This window comes from Phasianus colchicus, chromosome 13 (assembly GCF_987193195.1).
Source record: "Phasianus colchicus chromosome 13, bPhaCol1.hap1.1, whole genome shotgun sequence".
In the NCBI taxonomy this organism is placed as follows: domain Eukaryota; kingdom Metazoa; phylum Chordata; class Aves; order Galliformes; family Phasianidae; genus Phasianus; species Phasianus colchicus.
In genome coordinates this window covers 7,034,780-7,055,000 of record NC_143448.1, presented here as the reverse complement: position 1 = coordinate 7,055,000, position 20,221 = coordinate 7,034,780, and the positions used below count along the sequence as shown (strand labels likewise).

Genomic DNA, 20,221 nt, shown 5'->3' with positions numbered 1-20,221 from the left:
TATGAGCCGCTGCGCTATCTGGTAATTCTTAGAAACACGGCAGAGGTGACTTGCCACACCGATTTCACCACTGACACCAGCAGTAATTCCAGCTGAAAAATAATCTTTGCTTTTCTGAAGGATTTTCTAAGAAATCCTTTTTTTTTTCTCCTTTAGCAAACCATGACTCACTACTCTATACAGAACAAACTGCCACCAGATACAGAAGCTTAAGTGCCAGAAAATGCTCCACTAGCTCACAGAGAGTGTTTCAAGTGGGAGCTTCAAAACAGCCTCCAGAACCACACTCGTGTTCAAAGGAGGTGCTAGAGAACACGGCTGTGTGAAATTTGGCAATACATCTTCACTGGCAAGAACAGGGAGGTTAGTTTTGGCTCACAGCAGATCCTCCACCCTGTATTTTGCTTTGAACACTTTTAACGAAAAACTCAAACTGAGATTCAACTGCAACCATCAGTTTTTATCTGAGGTTGGTCAAAAGCAAAAGAAGTGTGATTTCTGTGCTCACAACAGTGCAGGAGGAGTATATCTTCCATAGAGAATACTCTGTATTTTTAGTTATCTTTGGAAGAGAAGGCAGCCAGGAGGCCTATAATTCTCTCACACATATGCAATGCATGTAAGCAAGCACAGCATCACTATGGTAGGGGATGGGGTGAATGGGGATGTGTATCATCCAACTTGCAGTACTGGGCTGCAGACAAGACTGTCCACTTTAGTATTTCCAGTGGAGCAGTTAGTCACTCCTCCCACCTATTTGCAGCAGCAAAATGAGAAAATGCTGCTCTTCAGCTCAAATAGATGTTTATTTCATTCAGAGAATCTAAAAATGCCTCTAGAGGAGCTGTAATGCCCAAATCATTAAAGCTTTGCCTCTTTACCATGATGTATTTTGGAAAATCTCAAGCCTCAGAACACGATGAGCAGAAGAAGGAGGTAAATCATAGGGTGCTTCTTACTTCGACGTGTGGTAGGAGGAAGGAGAAAACTGGCTTTATGATGGCAAGGGGAACACAGCTGCCCCTGGACCAGACAAGCCAGTTGGGTGCCTGCACTTACAGCATCCCCAGGCACATGAAAGGCAAGAGGTGGTTACTGGCCACTACAATTTTTTCTACTCAGAAGACCATTTATGATGAAGGAAAGGTTCCTTGTTTCCAAATAAATAAATTTAAAAAAAAAAAATTAATCTAAGAACAGCTTGCTAACACAGACCACTAACATTTGTTTCAGGTTTTCAGTTCCCTGTAAAATCAGGGAGCATGTACTTAGCTTTCCTCTACCACAGACTACACTGAAAATGTCAAAAAACAGGACAAGCCAGCTTATAAATAATTGCAAAGCCCCTCCTGGAAAAGGTTGAGAGGGAGGTGGGATGAAAGCTCTGAGCCAGGAAAGCTGGGACTGCCAAGGAGCAGAACAGAATAAGGGCAAGGACAGTGTGTGATACCCAGCTCCATCTGTATGCAAAAATAAAAGGCATTGAGGAAAATATCAGCACAGGTTATGGCAGGCGTTCCCAGGTGTGGGAAAATCCTCAGGGGAAGAGCACCATCAACAGAAAATACAGTAGACCTACCTTATAAGAGACAGCTGATGTGGCAGATCCTACAAAAGCTTGTCTGCAGTATCAGAACATCTTTTGTTCTCTAGCCCCATTCTTTCACCTGGCAGCTCACGGATGAAAAGACCTGAGAGATGTTCCTGTCACCAGAGGCTTTTCCTCAAAAGGCTCCTAAAAGGAGGAGGGCCAGGGTAATGCAAGCTTTGCTACAGAGGACACATGGCAGAGGAAGCTTTACCCCTCTAATAACAACTTGCCTACATCTCAGGAAATTCTCCTTAACCCTGCCTCCTCACTATCTGCAGTGTGATAACAAAGCCAACGTTGTCCATCATGTCTCAATTTGAAGCGACTCATTTATTCTCAGGAGCACAGTGTTCATTTTTTTTCAGCCTGGCAACCTAAGAAAACAAGGTTTACATGATCATATTGCCTATCATATGCCTTAACTGTTTGTCCCTTCCTATTAACTTTTGAATCACATCGGACTAGGGATAGAGCTCAGAGGGAAATTGGGTTTCTCTTATAGACATGCAGTTCCTCTAAGATTGGTGAAGCTTCCTTGCATTGGGTAGGGCAGGGACCTGGTTCACGTCTCTGGGGGAAAGCCAAGAGCAGAGGCAGCCACTGTCCCCACTGCAGGCCCATCGCAGCCCACCTGCACACACTGCCACCTGCACGGCCCCTGCTGTGCCCCGGGGACAGGGAGAGGTGAGCTCTGCATGCAGAGCAGGGCCTGGGTTTGGCCGTGGTGAAGCACAACTTCATAGCAAGTCTGACCGCACGCATCGCAAAACTTGGGTCTTTTTCTGCCAAATTGCTTGTAACCTCGTGATGTATCATCAGGGACAAATGCCAATATTTCTCAAGTACTCCCTGAGCCCAATACATAGCCACGCACAAAACAGTATGCAAACAGAGAGCTCTTACAGTACATTTGTCTTTAGAACTTCTTCCCTTTTATCTGAGGATGGCAAGTGAAAGAAAAGTCACTGCAAAGTCCTTCATCTCCTAACGCCATGACTTTCTAGGGCTGCACAATCAATGTGGGGCTCCTTGAAACAAGCAGAACATGTGTGATGAAGCACACACAGACTGGAAGCAGCACTCCTGTAAGCTGCGAGCTTGGCTCTTGACTGAGTTTGTGACACTGGCAAAAAGCAGCTCCCCGCCCAAGCAGGTTCTGCAGGGGCATCTTCCTGAACTTACTGGCCAAACTATTGATTTTTAAGGAAACAAGAAGGAACAAAATATGTCCCTTCCGCCTGTAGCACCACATGATAAATTTCACTGCCCTTCTCCTAGAAGCTTCTAGTGACAGTGCAGTGTTTGTCTGAATTTTTAACAGATGTTTCTAAGTACTCTTGACCACTGCTTCCTCCTGAGGATTTCGGCAGTGGGAGAGCTCTAGATAGTAATGCAAACAAAGCTGTAAGAGGCTCTTGGGGATAATCTGTAGACACTGCATCTAGTATGGGTGTGGATATGGGTCCAAGCCTTATGAAACTTTGTAAATATCCTCTGAAGACCAGCAGGCTGGACTGACCCTGCCTGCAGATGTTTTTGAGCTTACCAGCACCACAGTGAACAGCAAGACATCTTATAGAGAGCTGCAATGCTCCTGAAACAGCTGAGAGTAGAATTTAAACCAAAAGTTACAAAAGCAGAAATAGAGTGGAGCAGAACAGAATAATGCAAGGGATGATGTGTGATGGTGTAACCACATTTCCAACAGAATATCATCGCAGGTATTCGCTGCAGCAGGGCTCAGGCTGAGCTCAGCAGGATCTCCCAGATGCTGGGTAGCCCTGGGGAGCGAGCACACTAGATGCAACTGAGAGGTGTGAAGGAACTCATGCAGTCAGAACATGAATTGTTTGGAACAAATCTCTGCTTTCATTTTAGAAGAGAATGGTTATCTCGTACTTATGCCTGGGAAGAAGGCAGTGACATCTGCCTGAGTTTGCACTTAGCCTCAGCACATCAGGAGTGGCTGCTTCCACTTTGTATAACAAAGTTTACACATTGAAATGTGACCGTGACTGCTTAAGATTAAAATGAAATCTATTAACTACTGTTGGCCGAAACTGGTTTTCTACAGGATTGGCCTATTGGCTCCAGAATGCAAGCAGGCACTGTGGTTGTGCCAGCCCTGGGGCTGGATGCATCCCACAGCCCAGCACACCACTGGGAAGCAGCCCCCACGCCTGCACCTGTGTCCTGCTGGGCAGGGGAGGCTGCCTGCGAGGGCATGGCTTTGTCCAGCTGGTGCAGCACTGTGTCAGTCACAACTGCACCACAACCCATCCCCCAACCCTATAAAAAAACATAAAAAGCCCAAACTCAGTCACATATCCCGATAGAACAGCATCGCTCCCAACACCCCACTACCAGCACAAAGCAAAGTATAAGTGTTTTCTGTCGCCTTCTAGACCAGAATTTTGTGAACCCTTTTGTAAGTCCATTTAATTTGGTTTCAAAATTCCTCATACTGAAAAACACTTGTTATACATTGGCCCCGACTGCTGCACACAGCGACAGCTTGGTAGTGACAACCCACAAGATATACTTAGCTTCACAAACTCATCATCAATGGATTTTGAAAGCTCTGTAGCCAACAGACTGGAAACCACATGCAATACAAACACATAATAGAACTTTTAATGTGCAAAGAGACTAAACAAAAAGATCCTTGACCTTCTTGCTTTCCCTTGCATACCATTATCCCCAGTGAGACAGCAAATGGAATGACGTTGAGAGCAACAGCTACCACGAAGCAACTTTGGAAGCCAATTTCTACAGTAGTTAAGCAGTTAATGGCGTTAATCAGAATGATAACTTATTAAATTCTACATTTATGCAAATAGCATTTGGGCATATCACAGTGAGACATGAGTAGAAGAGCTCACCAGGAAAAGGTCCCAACATCTTTTAAATTTGATGGATTTTTTTTTAATAACGTGTAAAATAATAGCAAAGGTCTGTGTCCGTGATTGTTGGTACATCTGACAAACCACACTTAAATAATAAGCTGTAGTCACAAATTAATCTCCAACATCCCAAACAGATTAATGAAGAAATTGTTTAATTCTTAACCTTTACGAAGCAGGGATTAATCTCCACAGCTAAATCCAATCTCTGTCTTTATCCTTTTAACAAGAAGTTGACATTTCTTACAGAGCTCCTAAAACAAGCAACATTTATTGAATAAATAGAATGGCAGGTATCCCTCACTCTCCCCATACAAAGCCATGCAACAGCTTATATCTAAGGCATGAAACGATGCTATCTGGATAGGCTGAAATAAATCAGAAAAAGATGCACTTTACAGGTTTCACAGCACTCTTAGTTTTGTAAAAGCTGTGTGGGGAATTTACTGTTTTCCAGTTTTCCAAAAGAAATTATCTGGCAACATTTTGTCTGTGGGTTGTGTTTGAATCCAATGAAGAAGCAGGGGATTGGACGAAGAATGATGAACTGCACCTTTAATGGCTTTCTAGATGTAGCTCTGTCCATCTCCCCCCTCCCCCCTAAAAAAAAATCAAAACAACAACAAATGTATCTATGTACTTCGTTTTCTCCTTTGTTGGTGTTTTCTATAGAAATAAATTCTGCACAGAATTTTACCCATTCATTAAGCTCATTCCACATCTTTGGGCAAATGAGGTGGGAAAGTGTCTACCATCTATGCTGCCCATACAGCTTGCTGCAGGATGTTGTGTAAAATGAGCATTCCACCAATTGAAATTGTACCTGTATTTTGGAAATCAATAATACTGCTGATACACAAGCCCTAACTATTGGTTTATTGATGTGTATGTAAATACTCATGTAACTGGGTACATTCGCTTTGTTTGGACAAAGCCTGCAACACAGAATGTTAAAACATCTCTGGAAAAAATAATTGGCCTTTTTTCTCCCCTTTGGGTACAAATTTCTGTTTTTAAATGAATGTGCAGGTTTCCTGTTGCTGCACGAAGACTTCATTTCAAAATACTGTCATCGACTAATTCTACATTAAATTAAAACAGAATGTTTTACATCAGAAACACGTTTTTTTCATTAATTACTTTACAGCACATATCTTCTTCACCTTAATGTAATTCCTGAGTATTAAGAGATGAAGGGGCTGAGTGGCTGTTTTTGGAAAAAAAAAAAAAAAGAAAAAGAAAGAAAAGAAAAAGAAATAATTTGAAGTTTTACAGTGACTCTCTTTATGGAGTCAACTTATGCAAGCACCGAAGCCCTTCCAGAGAAAACAGGATTCTCCCCACCTCCCTCTGGCTTTTCTCCCTACTGAATGCCATGGCCTTCACTCAACCAAAGGAAATGAAAGACAGACTGAGACAACAATGTCACGTGGGTGAAGGTCAGATTGATTTTCAGCTGTGTGGTGCTGTTCTATCACCCTCAGGACAAAAGTTAAGCCCTTCATTTTTTTTCATGTCTGCTTTAACAGAGCAACTTATTTTTTCCTGAAATTCTGCTTGAGCTCCACACCACCAGAACTATCAAGGATAGCCTAATTTAAAACATTTGTGGATAACATCCTTGGAGTAAAACCCAGAGCAGCCCACACACTGCAGCATTCCATCCTTGAGTTTCCCCTGTCCCCGGTGCACACAGAGTGGCTCCTTCAAGCAGCTGAGGGCTCTGCAGTGACATCGCTGACAGCAGAAGATGGCTCGGGTGCAGCTGCCGGCAGCACCACAGTGCTCCCAGTCACCAGAGAGGAGGGTTTGCAGTCTCAGAAGGGCAAGTTCACAAATTGTTTTTCCTCGCCATCCTCCTGCCCCTTGCCAAGCTCCCTGGAGCCGAAGTGCCCGCCTGTCAGTCACTGATGTGGACACTGCCAGCGAGTGGCTGCAGGAGCAGGCAGCACTGCAGGCACAAGAACAGCCTCCTAAAGATGGCAGCTTGTCCCTGTACAGCCAGGGACACCCAGCAGCTGCACTGTGCACTGCTGAAGTATCTCATGGACTACAGTTCTTACCTGGAAGAGCTCTCGTAACACAGAGCGTGGCAAGTGTGTGATGGGGATGGAGTGGCATGGGATGCTGCTATAAGCCCAGTGCGAAATGGTCAAAGTCCAGGAAGGAGTCCAGTGAGGAGAGAAGGGAAACCGCCGGAGAGGAAGGACTGCAGGGGGACAGCACAGGCAGTGGGCATAGCATTGTCTGAGGAGAGCTGGGGCATCCACAGCAGCAGTCCCTCACAGTGAGCTGCTTCAACTACTGCAGTGCAGCCATTGAACAGCTATCCTAAGCATGAGCTGGTTCTTGGCTTTAGCCTGGTTGGCTCCAAGGCTGACTGATGCAGATTCAATCCTGAGTTCAGATCTGGTTAGATGATGCTTGGAGTCCTATAAATCACCTGCATCCTTTCTTGCTAGGAGAACATGAATGCAGGTATATTCCTATAGACAGCAAGGTCATAAGAGGAATTTATTCTACTTCTGTCTGTCTCTCCAAGTTTTCTAATGAATAATTAGTAGATGTAGATTTCTAAAATGACCATTTAATATAAATTATATCAAATCTCATTTATTTTAGGATATATCATTAAGTACAAAGTCTGCACAAGTGAACTGAGTTCACTGTAGAGGAAATGACTGGGAATTACATTCAAAAACCTATTCAAATGTTTAATGTAAGAGATTCCCTGGAGAGGAGAAAAGTGATGGGCCTCTTCAGCCTTTCCTTATGTCCTCCTCAGCAAGGCTACAGTAATTGAGCAGCAATGTAAGGATGAGCCAAAAAGTCTTTCACCATTATGCTGAGAAAGGTTTTTTAGGAAGCCTAAAGAAGAGATGGATCCACATGCTAAAATCTGGCACAAGGAAGAGGAAGGTCATCTCGTGTTATAGGGGTTGATAACAAAATCCACCTGGAGCCCTCAGCCCCAGTACCAGTGTCACATATGTTACTGGGCAGACTGGGGACACTGCATTATCAAGACAGTTTGCTAAGGAGGGATGGCACAGAATCTTCCCCAAGCCCCGACCTCTCACCTCTCTCATGATGATACAAGGCTTCTGCAGCATCAGAGGGTGCCCTTTGTGGGAGCTGCACAGACTAACAATGAATCCTTCTAATTGTCAGTGACATTGGTTCTCAGAGACAAAACAAACCTCATATCAACAAGAAGTAAGAGAAGGAAGGAGGAAACAACCCTTCTAGGAAAAGGCAAGGCAAAACTTAAGCCAAAACAGAATGATTTCTTAATTCCATGATAAGACTGGTACTTCCTTGTGTCAGAACAGAGTCATCAGTCTAAAATGCTGAAGGAAGTATCTAACATGAACAGACCTGGTGGCTTGAAAACTCCATTTTTCATTAGTTAAGGCAATAAAAACTGGTAATATTAAGCAAGAAGTTTGATTGACATTATTTATATTTTAAACACACTACATTTAAATTTCTACTGATTATCTTTTCAACAATCCTGAATCAAGATTATGAAATCTACTTTTACAAGTAAACTCATCAAAAAAAGTGTTAAAATTACTTAAACGAAACAGCATTCAAGAGGTACATGCTCACTGCCAAAGTCTGAAGGAAGTCAGAAGCTGCTTAGACCTCAGGTGGAGGCCTTCTGATGTGCAAACCCAGCTCGGAGAGCAACAGCCTCTCCAGCAGGTGCAGGGAAAACATTTCCCTTATTCAATTTATCAGACTGGTTCAGTCCAACAAGGAGTTCGTTCGGAATGGAGAAACTATTTGGCAGATGATTGCTAATTTGCTCCTTGCCAGCCCACACTAAAGAAAGGGGCGAGACCCCTATGGAGGATGCAGACACCCGGGCAAAGGGAGCCACGTACCTCAGCGGATCCATCCTGCTCACACGGCTGCCAGGTGGCACGGGGCACGTGGCACGGCCCTCCCTCGGGTCAGCACCAGAGGCTGGCTGAGCCCTGGGCTCCCCGACCCTGGGGCCATGCGGGGATGCTCCAGTGTTCGCTCCCAAAGCCAGACGGCTGAAGAGGACCAACCCATGCTGGCACGCTTCCCTAAAGCCAGCCGGCACTGGGGGGTGGAGGCTGCTTTCTGGCTTCCCCAAGCCTGGAGCACAGTTAATAACATGCCAGCTGTATCTGCAGACAAGCCAAGTTTAATGAGGCTACAACAAAAGCATTCAAATATGCACTACAGAACTTCTGCAGGGATTTTTTTTCTAGAGCTTGTTTAAGAAAAAAAAAAAAAAAAAAAAAAAAAAAGGAAGATAGAAATTCCTGACAGTGTTTGTATACACGCTCCCTTTTCTTGTTTTGTTTTGTTTTTTTAATTACATTATTTAAATTCAAATAAATCAGCATTAGAAATACTCTTTTCTATTCCATTACTTTCAACTGCAAAATTACATTCTGTGAGGATTGCTTGCAGTGCTCTGCCGCTTGCTTGTTTCATAACAAACACTGAAGCTGTCCTTGCTTTTTCTCTAAAAGCCAGCCATCACCTTTCTACCTGCCTGGTCTCTCCACCAGGACAAACACTGTCCCCCTCCAGCTCGGGATCCAGGACCAACAGACAAACATGGCCGTGTCGTAGCACTGGTGGTGATGGAGGTGCTGCACCCTCTCGCTGCACTACCTGCAGTGCCTTGCCATGTGCCGCAGGCTCCAACCCTGGGTCTAGGTGCATGAGACCCCAATGAGAACCCTGCAAACTGACTTGGGGTCTCTTCATGGGCTCCTCAAGACCCCCAAGTCCCATACCAGTGCTCCCAGCTCCATGCTCACCCTTCGGGCTGGTGATTATCCTGTAGCTCCCTTACCTACAGAGACACAAACAGTCCCTGTGGAACAGAGGGACCTAACAGGGCTCCCGCCTGCCCTTCTGAGGGCTGCAGCATCCCACTCTCCCAGTGCTTGGCATACACAGCTGGGTTGCTTAAAATGAAATAGAGGAGAACCCCTCCACATTTTCGTACTGTTCCCAAGCGTGGGGAGCTGCAGGCAGCAGCAGCCCCCTCCTCCATGGGCACAGAAAGCACCTTCCCACGCCTGCCCTCTCCTCTTCTGCAAAGCCATGTATTATTTGGATTTCTGTACTGCCAAGAAACAAGCCTGCCATCACTCTGCCAGCCCATGCTGTGCTATGACAAGGCTGCAGACAGCCCCTCACCATCGGGAGCCCGGCTCCAGGCAGCAGCGGGATGGGGTGGACCCCAGCATTTCCATGCGTACCTGTGCACACTTTGCAGACTGCTTTCTGAGCCAGATAAAAGTAGATAAATAAAACTCAATTAAAGTAGCAAGGATGAAGCAGTCTCTTGCTGATACAACCATACTAACATGTCATCCTCAGCTCCTCCCTGGGCCATATGTTTAAAAATGACAGGGAGAACATTCTTCCTAGGCAAAAGACACATGCTGCTTGAGGAAAGTCATCCTCTTAGTTGAGATATGTTTGCCCAGTCCTCAAGCCCAGGGCCGTACCCTTCGCAGCCGCTACAAGGCTGCAGCAGGGCAGGTGCGCCCGCGCCGCCCTCCCACGGGGTGCCGGTGACACATGACCCAGCGTCCTGCCGTTGCGCTGGCACTGCTCCTATCTGCGAGCGCAGGGCCCGGTGCTGCCTCCCGTGCCACTGTCCCCAGAGGCCCAGCATAAAGGTGGCCGTGCTGATTGCGGGGGGCGGCGCTGGCGGCCTGGCAGGCTCTTATCTGCCCGCGCACTGCCCGGTGCTCGCATGGGGCCTGCTGTGGGCCTGCCACAGTGCCCGCCACAGGAGAGCTTCTGCTGGGCCGCTGAGCAAATCCCACACTGTGTGCATATGGCCAGCGAGCTTTGTTCCAAATTCATGTGCTCCTCCAGCACTACACGCTCTCATATGCAGGCCCACAAAACCTTCGAGCTAGCCTCAGAGAATCACAGAATGGCTTGGGCTGGAAGGGACCTTAAAGATCGTCAAACTCCAAACCGCTGCCACTGGCAGGGTTGCCAGCTACTAGATCAGGCTGCCCAGGGCTTCATCCAGCCTGGCCTCGAACACCTCCAGAGGTGAGGCATCCACAACTTCTCTGGGCAACCTGCGCAAACTCAGAGAGCTTCCACACGGGGTTCACTTGGTGCTACATAAAGCCATCTCAGCAGGCTACCCTGCAAAGAAGCACACCACTCATGTTGTGCCGTGAAGCCACCTTGTCTTCCAAGGTCACCATGCACCATTACACTCTGAAAAGTGCCCCTGTGTGCCTTCAACTCGCAGTTCAGCTGCAGGACTATGCTCTGCATTCTCCACAACACACATGCATTTCCCAGGCAGCCCAGCCCAGTGCATCCCACCCCACCTGCCGCTGCAGGACCCAGCCTTCCAGAGCTCTCAGCACCAGCAGGCACAAACGCCAACCAGCAGGACAAATGTGGGCCCCGAGAGGGGATGGCTGAGACAACATAAGGACAGGACCCCACGATCGCAGCCCCCCGAGGAACCAACAGCATGAAGCCTGCCCTGGTACCCGTTGTCAGAGCCAGGCAGCAAGAGCTGAGGCTCCAGGGAAAATCCGTGTTTTTACAGTTTGCTATATTACAGAGCTTTTCTGGTGCCAATTTTGAAAACACTGCCATGACCTCTGGAAAGAAGGAAACCTGCATTTCAGCACAACAATGTAGAAAAGAACAAAAAAGGAAATGTTATTTTTTTTTTTTTTAGGTTGAAACACTAGTCAGGTTAAGAAAAAGGAGCAAAATTCTGGCAAGGACAGGAGCACTCAGACCAAGCCACAACACAGTAATTAGGGCCAGTAGGTCATTAGAGCCACAGCTGTACAAGCTAGGTGTATAATTAAGTTTCCACACTGCTTTTTCACAACTGTATTTCAGTTTCTTTTGAGGAGGATGATCAGTAATTCATTAATTTAAAAAAGCAACACCAGCAGCAAAACACCTGAAAATCTATGACTTGCCAATCAGGTGCAACAAAAGATTATAATTTAGGGAAAGGCTAATTTGGGAAATACATTCAAGAGGTCTGTCTTTGTCAAGCAGAAGTAAAGTAGTACAAAGTACTGCCCGATTAAAGCATTGCTGAGATGTGGTCACTTCTTGGCAAACTGCTGTGTATGGTTTCTGGATGAGCATCCCATATATACAGTTGCATGGCAATTATAATTCTTGCAGCAGGTGAAAGACAAGAAAATGCAAAATTATACACTAGCATGAAATAGTTACAATACCTCATTTCAAATGCAAGCCTAGTGTACAAGTTACAGGGCATTTAACAGGAGCAACTGCAAGACTTTAATTATAAACTAGTTCCTACCGTACAGTAGTTTAGAAAAATCAGCCGCTTCCCAGCTGGCAATATCCATATATAGCTCTGCTGCTGTTTGAAACAGACAACCTGTAAAGTTATCAACAACAGAAGAGGACCTCATGAAATGCTCAGAGACCCCAGTGTAACCTACTTCTGTCCAGTTCATTGGTGCACTAATTTGTTTTAAAATACTCTACATTCAGCTGAGAAACCAAAGGAAAAAGGTTTACATGAGGCTATGCTGACCCAGCAGGAGAAAAGGGCTGGCATGGGCGGAGGAAGCAAAAAAAAACACAATAAAAACAGGAGCTAAACCAGACTACCACGTGTGGATTAATGGCAGCTCCCGGGGCTTGTAGCCACTTTTCATCAGACAACAAACAACTCAGCATTGCAAAATAATTGTTTGATGCATCCACTGAACACCCTCATCTGCAAGTTCACAAGCAATCCTGTACTCTTGTAGATGGTGCTGTGATGAGTCATAACATCTACACTAACACAGTGTGCAAAAACATACAGAAAGGACTGCATGTAACGCAGGTGGCAATGACTGAGTCTTTTTGAGTGAAGGGAACATGGGAAAGGGGCAAGTTTCAAATTGATTTTAAAAGCTTAACACATCCAGTGTATGCATTGCGTGTTTCTGTCTGTTCTTGGGAGATTTTAAAGGTGCTCTCTGTCTCATGCTCAAGAGCACCTTGAGAGTAGGAAAGCAAGTATGCCAGGAATCGGTGAGGACACAAAATGCCCGCTCACCACACATGGTTCCCACTGTGGCCCCTCACAGATCCCTCAGGTACTTGGAGCCCCCAGGCTGCATTTGGGGCACTCAGCATGTGCAAAGGGCACGGAGGCTCCTGATGCTGCCAGGTGAATACCTCCACCAGGCTGGCAACAAAGGAATGCTATACACTTATGCCACCAGACATGTCTAGATATCAGCGGTGTTTTGTCCTCAAAGAAACAAGCCTGAAATGCATGAAAAAGCAAGAGGGGGAAATGGCTATTTGTTACTTTCTTACATGTCAAAGAAGCTGTGTTCAAACTGTATTATAACTTCAGCCCACTGTAATGAATTTCTAAGGGATTCCGGTGAAATAGATGGTTTATCCTATTCTTTGGAGTGAGCCCCTATAATCCTGCAGCATTCCTGAGCTACAATGCCTTCCTAACTTCAGCATCCCAGAGGAAGTCATTAGTTATGTTGTATTATCAGGCTGGTGATATTATCACTACAAATATTACCTGTATCGATCTGGAGCCATGTAGACACGATTGAACACCCTGCTTCAGATTAAGACATGAAACTCTGGCTTGCCCAGAGGTCAGGCACCGTGTTACAACTTCAGATGTGTCAGGCGGGCATTAGAGACAAAAGAAAACAGGGCAACTCAGGACGCAGCTCATGTGGTGGGGAACATCTCTAAACACACCGCTCTTCCTAGCACTCCTTAGATTCTCATCCTGGTGGTGCAAGTCTTTCCAGGTGAGCTAAACAAAAATGTGTTTTTTAAGTGCTTTGAACAAAACTTCTTGTGGTTATTGAACAAATCAGTGAGTCTGAACTCAAAAGCTGCTTTTCCTCATGGTAAGATATGTAAATATCGAGCAACATTCCAGATTGTCTTTGTGGAAACATTCTCATTCCAGAATAGATGAATGCAACCTTCACATTAAATAACTTCATGACACTAAATTAAACCAAAGAGAAAACAGGCACTCTTATTCTGGAACAAGCATTTTCTCACATGGAGATAATCAGCACCTACTACATGTATATGCAGATGATTACACGATGCCTTTTTATGACAAAATGTCTTTGTAAATCATCCACACATGTGAAGACAGTAAAAGATGATTAAGTTATGCTACCTGCAATCAAAAATTAGCAAGGGGAATACTCACAAATTATTCTGATAGATTCCAAAACCAGAATTTATATTTCTTAGTCTCGCTAACAGAACACTACACTGAAGGGAAATAAAAAGGGAGGTGTGAAAACATTCACCATATACACTCAAACCTCTAAGATTGCTGCATTTTAATGCATGTTGGCCATAGGAAGAACAATGGTTCTTTCTGACACCCCGTCCCCCTGTGCAAGCTAGCAGATGGTCCCCTCCTGCCCAGTGCCATGCCCAGCTGTATCGTGGGGATACACAGCACACTGGGTAACTGCAGCCACTCCATGGAAGGATCACCAGTGACTGCACCAACACAACGCAGTGCATCTGTCCCTGTCTTTGGAGAGGACCAGCGTGGGCTGTGCACCTCACATCCTGCTCTGGAAAGTGAGGATTTTTTTGTTCAACAGCATTTCCCTGCCTACTACCCTGCAGTAAAAGTATTGTTTGCAGAAATCTCAGGGCAATCTAGTGGTTGTCAGCTGGCCAAAAATGGATCCTATGAAACAAAGCCTTGCTGGTTTTTGTACTTCCAGATTTGCATCCTGCGCAGTGTGCAACCAAAGCAGGCAGCAAGCAGCCCTGCAGACACAGGTGGGCTGCACCTGGCTCAGGGCAGGGCCGGCTGCAGCCTGCCAGCAGCCCACCCTGCCTGTACACCCTGCCTTGCTCTTGTCTTGGCTTAGCACAGCTCCCCTTATGCCCAAAAAGGAGAACAGAACCTGAACAAATAACCAAACAAATTAGGCAGTCAAGGAGGAATATGCACTCATGGGAACAAGGATGGGATAATACCAGAGTAACCCTCCTGCCCCTGCCAGCCTCAACCTGCCACTGCCAAAGTGGGAACTGGCTAAAAACATCATAGACAGTTTGAGAAAAAAGTTGGCAGAGTACTCGTCTTCAGGAAGGGAAGGATGAGAATTCCTTGTTTACATACCTATCAACATATTCTGCACTCACACTCTTAAGAACTTATTTAGTTTTGTGTAAAATCTGTGAGGTTTTTTGCTACCCCCATCGCTCCCCTCAGCACGCTCTGCAGTCTCCTTGCTACCACTGCCCGTACAGGGGGAGCTGTGCGAGGCGAGGAGAGGTGCACAGCCTTTGTTCACTCCACTGCTCTGAGCTTGGTCTTGCTTTGCAACAAGATCAGGGAGGCTAATGCTGCCCTCACCTTCAGAAAATTCAAAAGGAAATGAAATGCAACCTAGGAAGAAAGGAGTATTTTTAAGGCGGGATGACAAATCTCAAACTACAAATTTTAATTTCAGAAATTGTCACATTCCATGATGGGGTTCAGAGGCCTTTATTTGTGTAGAGTTTTCCACCTTTCAGCTATGCAACTTTTTAAAATCTTGCTACATTTGGCGAGACAGGGAAAAATACCCTGTCTGAAAATTTTAATGTTTAAAAAAAACATTTTTGTCTATCATAATTACTTACAGATTCCAATTGGAAAGCTGTTGCTTTTATTTTAATTTTATTAAAGGAGTGAACAAAGGCTACCCTAGGCACCACAATAAAATTACATTAACTGTAAAATTACATTATTAATTCTTTAATCTCACTTGAGGCCTCAAGCTGTTGCTATGTCCAATTACCCAGCTAACCACCTGTCAGAACTGCAAAGCGAGTTTAACATTACCTCCAGGACAGTGGTGTGCCCTGTGTTCAGTCAGGTCTGCCAGTGAATCGAAGTCCTGCTGACAGTTATCGCAGGTGTAAATTGACTCATCCTCCATGTCTTCATCTTCCTCATTTCTCTCTTCCTGGCTCGTCACGCTGTTCCTCTCTTCCAGGGCCCGGCTGTCCTTCGTGTCGCTCTCCAGCTCTCCTCCCAGGCCACCTGCCAACAGCAAGGATGCAAGCGAAGGTTTAGAGGGCTGCAAAACAGGAGCCTGATGAGTGACGTCGCACTCATTGACAGACATTTAATTACAGCCGCTCTTGCATTATTGCTGACAACTTTCGTTACATTCATGTGCGTTTCATATCCTGCAGCACAACAATTCTTGACCGTACTCTCTGCTGCCTGGTGCAAACACTCCCAGTCTCCATCACCAGGTGAACAGTGAGAATCTTTGCCTCTACCATAGGTAGTTGCTGGTGTCTCATCACTTCATCAGACTCTCAAAGCTTTAAAAACTGGCAAGACCGCTAATGGAAAAGGTGCTGAGTTTGAATTCCCTATGCTCTCCTCTCCCTGCTGCCACCAAGCCCAATGTCAACGATCTGGGCGATGGGGCTCTGGCCAATGACTCCAGGCCCATGCCCACCCTGTGGCGTGAGACATGAGTGTTCTAGAAGTCATCCTGAAGGACAGGCTCTTGCTGCAAAGTCCCCACACCTGGAGCTGCCGAGGACCCAGGGACAGCTCCTGAGCACAGCATGGAGGCAGCGCCTGGCTGCTTGGTGGTGCCTGGGCTTCATGCCGCTAACAGGAAGACTCGTGTTCCAAAATTAGATCAGGGCCGAATGATTAAGGACAACCAATGCTGAGAACACAAAACAAGACTGAGAAATAAAATTTATTAAAGATGAAAACTGGTTACCACAAACACTGCAGTTCACTACACAGCGCTCGCTGGGCTCTGCTACCACTATCCATCCAGAGCTCAGATGTTATGCCATCTCCTGAACTGCACGTGACAACGTAAATCAGTCGGTGTAAAATGTTCTGCAGCTTTCCATAGAGCGCTCATAACATGACACACCCTTGCAAATGCAATGGAAGTATTAAAAATCAATGCCTGCTTGTGGTCTATCATAGCATCGCTTTTAGCAATTAACTGATCTGCACATTTTCATGTTCTTTTACTGTTCAATTATACATACCTTTCTACCACAACATTTCCATTAGGGGCTAGATATAATGTTCGTATTAACAAAGCAGACGTGCCACTTATACAGAGGTAATGAATTTAAGGATTTGTTTATAAAAGTCTCACTCACCACACTCTCCACACTCTAAGCCACGAGCTGCACTGTTTATTCAGTAAAATGTTTTCTTTGAACCTCATGCTTTACAGCCTCTTCCTTTAATAAAAGCATATTGTAGTGGGAAAAGACAATTCTGTTCTCCTTACACTACTACCTTGCCAAACAATAAGCTACATTTAAAGCTATGTTAGCTTTCCTTTACTTTACACATAATTTAACATACACATTGAAATAATCACTTCCGCTTTGTCTATTTACTTGGCACCCCTTTTTACTGTCTCTCATCCCAGACTGGAATCACAAACATTACAGCTCAGTCAATCTTGTTAAAGCCTGTATGTCCTGCAGATCTGATAGTTCATAAATCACAACGTCAGCTCTCCAGCTTTGTAAGACAGAAACCTATAAAATAGTGCAAGTATATAAATCTGATCTGAGAACCGCCACCTGAATCTATGCCTCCTGCTGATGGAGCCTCAGAGAAGCACTTCTGAGCCGATTTAGCTACAGCCTGAAGAAGAAAGATTTTAGGCAACCTCGGAGAGGCTTAGGGGACCTTCACTAATATTTTTAGTAGAAATTTTGTCTTTTGACAGTTAACCTAAAGGCCAGCTGATCTGGTGAGCACACTGTGACAAATTCATCCTTGGTTTCTCTCCAAAACGTCATGACTACACTGGGGATAAAGCTGTTAGACTGAGTCCAACAATAACAAATAATTTAACACACTGCTTTAGGAAAAATAAATTGTACAATGTGAGATAAGAAAATAAGATTCCCGACTGCAAAGCAAAATTCCAGAAACATTTTTTAATTCCCTGCTGAATGGGGATCTGATCCTCTAGGCAACTTTTCAAAAGTGTCATTACTTGACATGGCCATATGTCAATAACACAACAATGAATATTGCACAAATTACTTTAAAAACACAACGTTGCTTTAGAACGAGATGTGTTCTGTTTTCAGCACACTGAAGGAATTGTGCACGTTCACCATACCTCAGGGTTGCTGTCCTTGGAATAATATGGCCCTCAGATTCCTCTGCTGAGCCACACGCTTGGAGAAACCACTGAGGTAAATCTGGGGCGTTTCTTGCCTTTTGCACTGAGCCAGTAGAGTTCAGACTCCAGGGCAGCAGCGGGGCGGTGCACAGTGCTGGGAGTGGGCAGCAGTGGGGCCAGGGTTGGGGCCGGCTGGTCCCCAGACAGAGTGAGCCCAGCTGCTCCGCAGTGAGCTCAGCAGCATGGCAGCCGCCTGGGGGTTTGCCTCAGGAGCGAATTCCTGAGGAGTTTTGCAGCAGTAAGTCATGGGTTTAACCTGCAAGATTGCTTTGGGCGAGTGCAGCGTGAGCATCCCGCCATGATGGGAAGAGAACACATGTACCTGGTGATGGTGAGCCCAGCAGGGTGGTGCTGTGGGCAATATCACCGTGGCAGGCAGCACACTGCTGGCACTGGGCACTAGGGTTGTTTTGGCCTAGCTGCAAGAGGACATGTCCTTGTGTCACCGTGCAAAATGGCTTGGGGATGTCCAGAGCCAAGCAGCACCTCCAAAAGTCTCCAGAGACCAGTGGTGATGCTACAGCATCAAGCTTAGATACATACATTTACCAATTTGGCAGATAGCCTTGGAACTTAGTGAACTTATGCAGCAGTATTAGCTTCCATCTAGATCACTAAACAGAGAGCCAGTACTGGTGTGCACCAGCAGAAGGGGCTGCTGGCACCGCGGCTCAGGCATGCAGTCACTGGTTGGTTCTGCATGGGAAAGAGGCCTTGCACTTCACATAAGTGTTAGTAGCAATTTTTAAGTGAACCTACCATCTCTAATAATTGCTTTAACAATTTATGAGTAAGAGATGAAACTATTAAACAGATCAGCCTTGAAAGTACACCTCAGAACTTGGGTTTGAAGGGTTTCTTGTTTTTCTCTTCTTTTTTTCCTGGAACATAGTAAAGGGCTACAGGGCTTTACAGGAGGTGAATGCTTTATGCTGTGACCTTAACAGTCTGGCCAACAGTTAAGAACTACTAAAGTTAATGCTAATGACCCTTGCTTTGTGGTATAAAAAAGCAAGCTTATTTTCTAGAAGGTTACAATTTCAACGGAGATGCATCGATAAATGGGAGTATTCCTGCCTCACCTGGTGGTCCATGGAATGTGGCAGATTTCCAGAGGTGGGGAAGAGATTCTTGAGCGTTGGTCTGAAAGGTCTGAAAGGCTGGCAAAAGTGCCTCCCGAGCCATGCCGTTACAGCAACAACATACTTCGAAAGCCAAAGTTTTGAAAACAGACTGCATGTCCCATGCTCATGCCAAGCCCCACCAAAGCTGAAAACAAATCTGCATGCTTTTCCAGCTGGGTCACTCAGGGCCACACATGGCAGGGCTGTGCTGCAGGTGCTAAGACATGGGGATGTACAGCACTGGGCAACACATGGGCCTGGGTAATGAAAGAGGATGCAAACCTCTGGGCTTATTTTTCATCTGTGAAATCCAATATAGCCATCACAACTTTTGTTGCCTTCGCACAGAAGAGGGCAAACAAGGCTTTCTGTGCTTGTGCCAGTAAATTTTCCAGTCTTTATTTCTCTAGAAATCCAAGGACTTCTGGGACATTTTTAATGTCCGGCTCTGAGCACCTCCAGTGGCTGGGCTCCATGGCAAGCAGTTTCCTCACAGCAGGAGAGGCTGCAGGACAGCACTGCAGCCACAGCACTTCATGCCCCGGCCACAGCATGGGCACAGGCATTCCGAGCCAGAAGGAACCCAATGGAGAGGGTACAGAGGCATCACCTCATTCACTTGCCCTGTTACAAAGACACAACCACCAAATGTCCCACAAAGGGCCAGGATAGTTCCTAGCCATTTCCCAGAGGAAATAAAACAAAAGTCCTGAGGAAACAAACTGCTGGAGGGCCAGCAGGGCAGCAAGCAGCTCCTCTGGGCTGGGCGCAGCCAGGCATGGGGAAGGCAAAGGAAATTCCTCCTGTAACTGGGAAGTGAGAACAAAAGAAACAAATGACTTAAAGGAAAAGCCTAATCTAAACATTCGTGTTTCACTCAGTGCCTAATGCCAAGTTAGTGAGGGAGGTTCTCTACTTTTGTGTAGTTTGTTGGCATTTTAGCGTTCTCTCTTGCAGTGTAATGCAGCAAGGAGTCCAAACTTCTCTGTTACATGTGGTCAAAAAAGAATGAACAGCGGCAAAAAAAAGCCATTAATGTTGTAATAACAAAAATGCAAACAAGCCTCAGCTGGACACTTCCCATAGGATGAAGGCTTTGTGGGGCAGCCCAGCCTATGGCTCCTCAGCAGTTCAGGAACCAACAACACGACACAGCTGCCTCTGGAGCCCAGGGCCATCTGTATGCTGCCTCCCCTTGGGCCACAGCCCCATAAGAGACACTGTAGCCACTGCTCCACAACCATAGCAGTGCCAAAACCCATCTCCAGCCAAGAAAGCCGCCCAGTAACATGCCCACATCCCAGCCCCAGGCCAGGTACCAGAGGCAGCTCGCCGGCAGCGGCAGGGAGAGGAGCGCACCGCCCAAAC

The 20,221-nt window shown here is 45.8% G+C and overlaps 1 protein-coding gene across 5 annotated transcripts in view; it reads right to left on the bottom strand.

Annotated features, from left to right (window-relative positions):
• The window catches only part of ZNF423 (zinc finger protein 423), a 232,567-nt gene that overhangs the window by 129,092 nt on the left and 83,254 nt on the right, over window positions 1-20,221 (bottom strand). For 4 of the 5 annotated variants that reach the window (XM_090149949.1, XM_090149950.1, XM_090149948.1 and 1 more), the window contains 2 exons: window positions 15,374-15,574; window positions 11,825-11,905 (listed from right to left, as the gene is read on the bottom strand). In XM_090149949.1, the coding sequence (XP_090006075.1) occupies window positions 11,825-11,905; window positions 15,374-15,470 (178 nt within the window). In that variant the 5' untranslated portion in view covers window positions 15,471-15,574. The remainder of the gene's footprint in view (window positions 1-11,824; window positions 11,906-15,373; window positions 15,575-20,221) is intronic. The other variant, XM_031615096.2, reaches the window with a different exon arrangement.